This window comes from Pinus tabuliformis, chromosome 3_2 (assembly GCF_031772625.1).
Source record: "Pinus tabuliformis cultivar Carrire ecotype Pingquan chromosome 3_2, CPIR1, whole genome shotgun sequence".
Classification (NCBI taxonomy): Eukaryota; Viridiplantae; Streptophyta; class Pinopsida; order Pinales; family Pinaceae; genus Pinus; species Pinus tabuliformis.
The window spans coordinates 804,768,772-804,779,119 of record NC_142302.1 but is presented as its reverse complement, the minus strand read 5'-3'; the positions used below and the strand labels follow the sequence as shown (position 1 = coordinate 804,779,119).

General features: G+C 37.4%; 1 protein-coding gene across 1 annotated transcript; it reads right to left on the bottom strand.

Moving 5' to 3' along the window:
- Positions 1–6,589: 6,589 nt before the first annotated feature.
- LOC149183040 (cysteine-rich receptor-like protein kinase 2) lies at positions 6,590–9,462 on the bottom strand. The gene is made up of 7 exons (XM_089414795.1): positions 8,706–9,462; positions 8,386–8,489; positions 8,093–8,269; positions 7,791–8,007; positions 7,344–7,575; positions 7,089–7,239; positions 6,590–6,989 (listed from the first exon to the last, which is right to left on the bottom strand). Exons 1-7 carry the CDS (start codon positions 9,460–9,462, stop codon positions 6,705–6,707), a joined length of 1,923 nt encoding a protein of 640 aa, XP_089270921.1. The 3' UTR covers positions 6,590–6,704.
- Positions 9,463–10,348: the final 886 nt, after the last annotated feature.

The window sequence follows — 10,348 nt, the reverse complement described above, 5'->3', positions numbered from 1 at the left end:
TAAGGGTAGCTAGGTGTGATGCATATGTACATGTTCCAAAGGAGAAACAAATCAAGTTGGATAGTAAATCTGAAAGTGCATCTTTATTGGGTATAAGGATCGTTTAAAGGGTTATAAGCTTTGGAACCCAGTAACAAGGAAGGTTGTGTACAGCCGAGATATGGTGTTCAGAGAGGTGAAAGATGTTATTAAACATGAATTTCAACCAAAGGAACCTGAGAAGATAGAGTTTGAGGTTAAGAAGGAAGAATCAGACTCTACAGCAAAGGAGGAATCAGAAGATGAAGAGCCACAAACTCAGGGTGTGAGAAGATCAGTTCGAGAAAGAAGGCAGCCAGAAAGGTATAGTCCATCTACTTTTTGTTCAAATTTTGGTTTGTCTATTACTGATGATGATCCCATAACTGTGAAGGAAGCAGTGGATTCTGAGGATGGAAAACTCTGGAAAGAGGTCGTGGTTGATGAAATGGCATCTATACACAAAAATGAGGCTTGGGATCTGGTGGAGTTACCCGCTACAAGGAAACCCATTGGCAGCAAATGGGTGTTCAAAAAGAGGACAAATGCAGAAGGAAAAGTGGAGAAATACAAAGCTTGGTTGGTAACAAAAGGTTATTCCCAAGTGTCGGGAATTGATTTTGGTGATATTTTTTCCCCTGTTGCCATGGTAACTTCTATTAGATTACTTTTATATGTTGCTGTTGCTTTTGATTTTGAGGTAGAACAGATGGATGTGAAGACAACATTTCTTCACGAGGATCTACAAGAGGAGATCTACATGAAGAAACCTAAAGGCTTTGTGGTGAAGGGTAAGAAATAACTGGTATGCAAGTTAAGGAAGTCTTTGTATGGGTTAAAACAGCCACCAAGGATGTGGTATCAGAAATTTGATACATTTATATGGGGACTTGGCTTCACGAGAAGCAAAGCAGATCATTGTGTGTATTTTAAATTAATTGGTGACCGTGTTATTTATTTGGTCTTGTACATGGATGATATGTTGCTAGTTGGAAATGACAAAGAAATTATCCAAGATTTGAAGACCCAATGGTCCTCCAAATTCGACATGAAAGATCTTGGTGCTGCAAACTATATTTTGGGCATGGAAATTAAAAGAGATCGGGCAAATAGGAAGCTCTGGTTAAACTAGAGGAAGTATTTCGAGACAATATTGTAGAGGTTTAATATGCAGGATAGTAAACTGTTGAAGGTTCCTATTCCTGTAAGTGTGAGGTTATTTGCTGAACAGTGTCCCAAGACACAAGAGGAGGAAGAGGACATGTCCCATGTTCCATATGCAAGTGCGGTCAGTAGCCTGATGTATGCAATGGTCTGTACTAGACTAGACATTGCACATGCAATGGGAATATTGAGCAGGTTTATGCCAAAACCAGGGAAGGAGCATTGGACAGCAATGAAGTGGGTTTTCAAGTATTTGCGTGGCACTAGTGATTATGGTTTGTGCTACCAAGGAAGACCAAGATTGGATAGTGTGTTGGATATTCATGGCTTTGTTGATGTAGACTGGGCTGGAGATCTGGATCAGAGAAGATCTGCAAGTGGGTATGTGTTTAACCTATTTAGAGGTGCAGTCAGTTGGATGAGTAAGAAACAATCTCTAGTGGCACTATCAACTACAGAGGCAGAATACGTAGAAGCCACTCATGCAAGCAAGGAAGCAGTTTGCTTGCAGAGATTGTGTTCAAGTATGGGGTTAGTACAGGAAGCTATAAGGATAGACTGTGATATCCAAAGTGCAATTTTCTTGGCAAAGATCCCTGCATATCATTCAAAGACAAAGCACATTGATGTTCAATATCACTTTGTGAGGGATATGATAGAAGACAAAAAGGTGTTGCTAGTAAAGGTGGACATTTTGAAGAATACTGCAGATGCATTGACAAAATTTGTGAGCTCTCAGAAGTTCTCTTGGTGTAGAGAGACAATGGGCATTTCATAGCTGGAAAAATGACTAAGCTCTCTTGTGGCCCCCTATGGAAAGAAAACAACAAGTGGGAGAATGTTTGGTTGTGTTATATTCTTTCCACGACTATCCCACGTAGTTAATCAAGGGGTTAGAGGGGGGGCGAAGCTCCCCTTCGTTGCACCAATTGTGTAGTGCGGTGGAGGGGGGGTCACAAGGGGGTTTGAGGTGTACTCGTAGCCCCACATTATGGGGTCCGGTGTAGCGCCCATAAAATTTTGGTTTTGGACCTTATGTTAGGTTGGGCGGACCCACCTATGGTTTTGAGAATGATTTTCGTACATGTTTTTTGAATGTGATGGTTTTTGATCCATGGTATTGGATGCTTCGGCATGTATAAATATGTATTATAACATTGAAAGGAACATAATGAAAAATCAAGCTGGTAGTCCCGGTTTTGGGATCTAGGGGAAAATCTCTATGTATATGTGTTTTATGTGTTATGCCCTCGCATTTTTTATTTTCTGTGTTTTAGAATTTGTATGAAGGTAATTTCTATACGGGGTTAAAACCTACAGAACTTGGCCCTTGGTGTGGTTTGTTTATGATACATGATATCATTTTTTAATAACTTGATTCTTCAACACATTAATGCATACAATAAATTCAAAAAAAATGGAACAACAAAATGTGTCCATATCACTTTTATGCAAGCACTAATGCACATGGCAACCCATTTGTTTTGACATCAACGTTAGTATGCATAATATAATTAGCAACATCAAAAGAAAATTAATATAATCCCATATAAACACATCATAAATGGAAGGAAAAAACAACATGAAATCTAAAAATACCAACACGATTTAACCCCACCATATATGGTGCGTTGAGCCACCACTAATTGAATCGTATGCACTAAAAAAAATGAATTTTCATGCATTTCATTAACATTACAAAATATATTGATACATGTATTGCATAAATATCTAATACTACTGTAATGAACATGTGAGCGTAGGGTAGGCTTAGGATTTGACGAAACTTGCCCTACAACACTCCAGACTAAGGACTAATCATTTTCATAGTTATAGCAGACACACAGGACCACCAAACACTAAGGGCACACCAGCTGTCAGTTTTACTGACCAACGTTGGGCTGATTGAGCCCTCATACCGCTGCCATACCCAAGGATGAAGGCTCACAGGAAGACAACGCACTGTCACTCCTCCACTCCATCCAACCCCTCTCAACACGCGGGCTCATGAGGACACAGCCGTGAGCACTGGAGGAGAGAGACCGGCTAAAGGGACATCTAATTTTAATGGAATGAGAGCCAATTCATCCTTTGAAGTGCTAGCAACCCCACGAACAAGACACGGACAAGACGCATTTATACACTTATGGACACACACCTCGAATCGGTTAAGGCACAAAGCTCTGTTTGACCAAAGAGCAAATAGCCCAATTCACATGAGCTAATAGGAGAGATCCCTTTTAATTAGGCCACACATCGACTGAGTGCCTTAGTGATTCAAGGACAAGACATAGGGGTGTTGAGGCCCTTTTTAAAGGTGTGACGTACTATTTTTTGCACCCAAAGTCTCTTACGACTCAGTGTTGCTTTTGGCTCAATATTACCTGCTTGGGGTGAGGCGCATACGAGTATAGTCAATTTCATTCCTGAGACAACGACCCAACCCAGGAACACCAGGTTATCTCGCATATCAAGTTGATGAATTACCCCAACAACAAGAATAATGACACCCCACAGTTAGAATTGTAGGAATCGTACCCTTGATTTGATTCGTATTCAAAGAGAAGGAATTGACCCTTTCATATTGGTTCTTCCTATTTTCTTGTAGCCAGCGGAGATCAGGAAATAATGAAAACGAATAGACTAAACTAAGTAGAAAGGTGATTAAGTCAAAGTACATTTTGCTTGCTTGATGGCAAAGAATAATGTCTGATAACATCCTTTACTGTAATAAATATGTGTGCTGAGTGTGCTTAGTATGCTAATAAGCACAACTAGTGGCGCGTCTTATAACTGCACTAGATAATGGTGCATGCAAACACTATAGGCCTATTAATACCATTCATTAAATTAAAATTTCATGCTAAAATGAAAAAGTAAAACCATGAAAATGTAAATTGGTCTGTACAAAATAATTACCTAGCTTGATCTCCATTGTAGAGGAATGGTTGTTATGGAATTCATAAACTAAATCTAGGGTTGTGGAAAATTCATAAATGAAATCAAATTTAGTGTGAATGAAGATTTTTGGTGGAATCTAACTATTTTGAAGCAATGGTAAAAATGGTAAAATAGTTTCATAATTATTTTTTAATTTAATCTTAACAAGATGGTAGTTGGCACCGCATTGCATAGGCTCAATTATAATTTTTGGGTGTCATAGAGTACATTTAAAAGAAAATGAAAGTGGTTTGGTGGTATGTCTATATAATTCTACCATAGTTTTGTTTGTATCAATATGCATTCGTGTATATGTATATAAGCACACCAAGCAATTTTTAGGATTGTGTGTAGTAAGTTTTAAAAAATAGTTTGTTTTATAAAACATAAGCATGGTTTGGTAACTATTTTAAATTACTATTATATTTATGTGTTTTGAATCTCAAAGGGGTAATTAAAAGTATAATGCATATCATGAAACCATTTTTTTTTTAAATAAGTAGCTCTCTTTTATTTTCTAAATTCAAGCACACTTTGGTAATTTTTTTAATGAAGCCTTTCATAGTGCACCTTGTACGTATTCATATGAAAGTGTGTTTATATAAACATCTTAGTGTAGTTAGAGTATGTGTAGGGAACATCAAGAGATAACTGTTCGAAAATAATGTGTTTTTCAAATTTTGAGTATAAATACATTTATCTAGTTATATGCATACCAAAGCATACATTATTAATACACATTGGTGTGTCTAATTATTTTAGGAGAACCACAATTAAAATCTTTATTAAAACCCTAAGTTGCTTACCTTTGCTAAAAAACTTTGTTAGATAAATAACATTGAAAAGTGCCTTCAAAAAAGCTTATTTTCCTTGCAGTGATGTGATTTGGGCTTATGTAGTAGTTTCATAAACCAACTCCCTAAATTATTTTAGCACTTCTCAAAAACTGTCATATACCACTTCAAATATGAAGTTAACACTCAAGTGTGTCTTTGAGACCACCCATGATATGGTAATTTGAATGACAAAAATCAATACTAAGAACTTGGATGGAACTAAAGAGATAGTTTACAAAAGTTCCATCTAAAAAACTATAAAATGACTACTATATTATCACCATACCCCCCAATTATAATAGAGAATTCTACAATGTCTATTAATCTTAGATTATAACACAATCGAAGTTATAACAATCATACACTGACCTTCAATATCTTTCCAAATGGAATTAAGCAATAGCCTTTATTTAATACCGTACATAAAAAAACAACAAAATACTAACTTTGAGTACAACAAAGCATATCCACCACCAATGAAATAAAACAACACTAATAACAGCATAGTGAAAGCATACCAATGAGAATTGCTTACAAGAAAACTGAACTATTTAATTGCCCATTGATGAGGAATTATAAATATGAGCTTCTTCGCACCCAATAGAATGTAAGAGCTCAAATAAATGTAATCCCTAATTTTCTTTATATAATGCACCGCTTATAAATTATTAATTATATTAATAATGTTTTAAAATTTGGACAAATTGTTAATTATATTAATGATGTTTTAGGATTTTGATATGATTAAGTATTACAATTAAATTATTAATTATATATAATAAATTATATGATTAATTTTAATATAAGATACACCTGTAAAATCTATTAATCAACTTTATTTTTATCAGCATTATTTTTGTTAATTATTATCATAAAATTGTAATTTACTTTACACTGAAATGAAAGGAGTAGTTTTGACATAAAATACACTAACCATAATGAAACATTGTTTTTAAAAATTATTATAATAAAACCAAAATGAAACATTATTTTTACTAATTATTACAATAAAAATGTGCTTTATTTTATCCATGAAATGGGATCTATGTTCTTCTGGTATGCACGACGGTAATGCCTATCTCTGCATATACTATAATGTCAATGTAACAGGTGCGATAGCTTAGCCGGACATCATATACTATGATAGCTTAGCCAGACATCATATACTATATATTCAAACATGTGGCATAGCACTATTTCTCCAGATATAAATTATATCTATGGTCGCTGAAACATGAGTGTACTACCGTAAAAACAGAAAAACAAACAATGAAATAAAACACGGCAACTGCTTGACTAACCACGAAATATAGACACCGAAAAAGATCCAGAAGATTGATGAGATGCAGCAACAGAAGTTGATCCAGAAGATTGATGAAATGCAGCAACAGAACTTGAGCTTTCAGAATTGGCTGTGGTTAACGAACTCGCAGGTCTGGCTTGTCGAAATATTATTTTCAACTGCAGGGCCAGTACTTTGCCATACCCCTGGACTGTTGAATCAACTGCCATACCTCTGCATTGATGAATCTGCGATTAAACAGCCGCAGCTCTAGTGCTTTCTTGAATCAGCCATTACACAGCAAACAGCGTGTTGATTTTTCAGAGGAGACAGAGTATTTTGTTTTCTGTAATGTAATTTCTATTGTTGAAACACCAGTTTCAGCGTTGCTGCAACACCACACTACGTTGCTGAAACACAGTGTCCAGCAAACAATTTTCAGTTTTCTGTGCTAAAACAGAGTGTTAAAACAGAGCATTTTTTTGTCTGTCTGTTATGGAATTATCATAAATTCCCAACATCGCTGGAATAGCATCTACAAAAGTTGGTTGTGTAGGCTGAAATCGAATCTCTATATCGGTGGTTAACAAAGAGACAACCTGCGACATGGCTGGCCGCTGCCCTGAAGAACCTTGAGTGCAAAGAAGTGCAATCGTGATCACCCTTAACGCCCGTTCTCTCGGGTATTGCCCCTCTAATTTTGGATCAACAATGTCTAAAGCCTTACCCTGTTGATATTTATTCCAAGCCTGCAAATATTGATCAAGTTCATTTTTCAATTAAAATTAGCGTCTTGTTAGAATTATAAAAAGTCATCCGATACCAAATTTATTAAAACAGAAACGAACCCATTTCAAAAGAATCTGCATAGCGTCTGGCAGTGTTACATCCACGGACTTTCTCCCACTCATGATCTCGAGAACCACCACCCCATAACTGTAAACGTCAGCCTTTTCCGTCAATTGCCCATAAAAGGCATACTCAGGTGCAGTGTAGCCTCTGCCTCATATCAAATTCGTGGAAAAAATAAATTAATGTTATCATTCTATGCCTTAAAGCATATCCATTTTGAGAAAAATTACTGAATGAATTGTACAATTTACATTGTTCCTGCGATTCTGGTAGACACATGGGTTTCACCTTCTGGAAAGAATTTGGCAATTCCAAAATCTCCTATTTTAGGATGAAATCTGTCATCCAAAAGTATATTTGCGCATTTGATATCTCTATGTATAATGCGCTCGTTCGAATCCTCGTGCAGATATGAGAGACCTCGAGCTGTGCCCAATATAATTTCTAAGCGGTTCTCCCAATTTAGACTATTTCTTATCTGTCCTGCGTACCTCCAGCAATAATATTCGAAACTCTCAATACCAGTAAAAGGGGGTAAACATGATATCAGAAATTAAAAGCTCCAATGCTGAGATCAACAACTTTGATGGAAGAAGCAACCTAGCCAATGATTCAATTCAATTGAATACTGGTATACACGATTTTGGAAACTAAAAACATGTAAGCTGAAATTAACAGCATTAATGATAAATTCATACCAAACAAATGTTTGTGAAGACCGTTATTTGACATAAATTCGTAAACCAGCAAGCGTTCGCTCCCACGCGTGCAACATCCGCGTAGACGAACAAGATTGCGGTGACGGACGCTGGTCAGGAACTTAACTTCTCTCAGAAATTCCTCCGCGCCTTGAGTAGTATCCTGCCTTCCATTCAGTTTCTTGACAGCAACATCCGTTCCATCAGGAAGTGTTCCCTGCTCACCAAACTCATTATAACTGGTGTGCAGACACGCATATATTTAGACAAACTGTTAATGAAATCCACATTCAAAATTATACCTTGTAAACTTCACCGAATCCTCCTTTACCAAGAATGTTGTTTCTATGGAAGTTTCCAGTGGATTGTCTGAGAACCTCATAGTCATAAAGAACGGGAACATTTTCATCTGCGCCGTGCTCGAAATTGCCCCTAGGTATTGCTTTTTCATCTGCGCCAAGCACCATGACAGCAATTTTCTCATAACATTTGAATACAACCAAGTTAAAAGAGGTCACCAGACTGCAGCAAGGAAAATATAATCACCTCTTCGATTATAGCCCTTTCGATGTCTGATATATCGACAGAACAGTACCCAGCACACCACCGTAATGAGAGCTGTTCCCCCCATGCTTCCTAACAAAATATACACTCTATTCGATGGCGATTTCCCCGATGACGGCGTCGGATTCGTCGACACTGCTATCAAAAGGAAAACAAAGAAATCGACAAACAGTGTCACATAGCCTCTATCCGGAAGTGATCAACCAAATCGCGGCATAGGAGTAAAAAGATTTTGCAAGAAATTATCACCCACTTATGTATGTCAACTAATCTATATCTACTTGAATCAAGAAAGACTGCATATGTTAATTAAACAGCAAGAAGTTGCATCCAATCTAAGAAATCTCGTACTGGAAGTCTGGTTATCGGAGAAAAATTCGTAAGTTGAGTAGCGCAAAAAACAACCCGCCTCGAGACCTCGACCTTCCTGCTGCGGAAGACATTCGAGTAAAATATTCCGAGCTGCTGCCAAGCATGTTTGGCAACTACTAGTCGTAAGGGAGGGCCAACACTGAGTGAGACCATATAACGAGCCATCGTTGGAGCGCCCAACGGCATAGCTGTTATTTGCAGCAGCGTCCGATATCAGTTGCGAAGATAAGGCTTCGGCTCTTTGAGCGAACGTCTGAGGATCGCTGTCATTTGTGGAGGCACAGAAATGGGCCGCCCCAGAGTCCACAGCCTTCCAATCAAAACTACTCGAATTCTCGTACCGCAGGAAGCAACCGTCGAGATGAATCCGACCACCACTGTCATTGAGACACTGAGCTTTTATTAGTTTCGACGCTTCCGTGACGCATTTCGAGCACTCGCCCGGAGTTAAATACTTGCGACACACCGCAATACCAGAGACAATATCTGTTTTTCCATGCTGCTCTTCTGTTAAAGCAGCGTAGCCATCTGAGGAGGAGATATTTGAGGAGAGAGATTCCAAAACACTATCCCTATTTTCCCCAAACACTGCAGCATTAACATCGGTATAAATTTGCTGGTTGGTGCAACCTATCTGATCGGGATGCTCATACTGGGGATTATCAATCGCTACAGCCATTGAAATTATCCAGGCCGCTGAAATAGCTAGAAAAGGAAAATGCTTAACTTCCGCCATGCCTTGAGCAAGTTAAAAATGCATGGATTCAAACACAATGACTGTATATATCTTAACAACTATTCTATTTTATGGAGATTATGGATGTGTTATCTGCTGGTCAGACTGTCTCATGGCCAGCCTCCATCAGAGAAGAAACCTATGAACCTGGAATCTCGTCTGATTAAAAATCAAACATTGACTTTTATTATGGCATCTCCCATACAATCAACCCTAGGAACCTGGAATCTCGTCTGATTAAAGATCAACCATTGACTTTGTTAGGGCATCTCCCATAAAATCAACCATTAACTTTGCGCGTGGTCTAAACAGGCAGGTGAGTTTTGGAGAGTTTTGGAGTTGCGCGTAGTCTAGACAGGGTGAGATTTTGGAGTTGTTTTTGGTGTGAATTTTGGGAAGTTTTTATGGTAAGAAGAAATTTATTGAAATCACAAGTTTGATGGGTAATTTTGTGCAATAGAAGGCTTAAGCCTTTTTAAAAGGGGTGAATTTATATATGCTTTTTTCAAAGCCGTTAATTTATATACTCAAAAAACTAGTTTAAATAATACAAATCAAAATTTCACCTCAAATTTTTACACCATTCTAACACTGAAAAATCCAAAAAAAAAATAATTGTAAAAAGTTTTTTCTAAAATCTAATCTAAATTATATAGTTTGAAAATTTTGATAATACTAAATTCATTTCTACTATTAAAAACCAAGCATAACCCTCTAATTCCATGAACAAAATTTGGAACCAAATTCACAGTCCGCCCACAGAATCGTGACCTCGTTATACGACGCATGGTTTAACACAAACGTGTTACTCCCAAACTAGGCGACTAAGGAAATGTATTTGTGCTTTCAAAAGACGGGGACTAAGGAAATGTCAATGGACGGTCCA

Bases quoted from the DNA above. Each gene is read 5' to 3' on its own strand.
- LOC149183040 (XM_089414795.1), bottom strand. From the start codon at position 9,462: ATGGCGGAAGTTAAGCATTTTCCTTTTCTAGCTATTTCAGCGGCCTGG. The intron at 8,008-8,092 runs GTATAATTTTGA...TTTGGTGAGCAG, and splicing joins GATTCGGTGAAGTTTACAAG to GGAACACTTCCTGATGGAAC. The intron at 7,240-7,343 runs GTAAATTGTACA...GATATGAGGCAG, and splicing joins ACCAGAATCGCAGGAACAAT to AGGCTACACTGCACCTGAGT.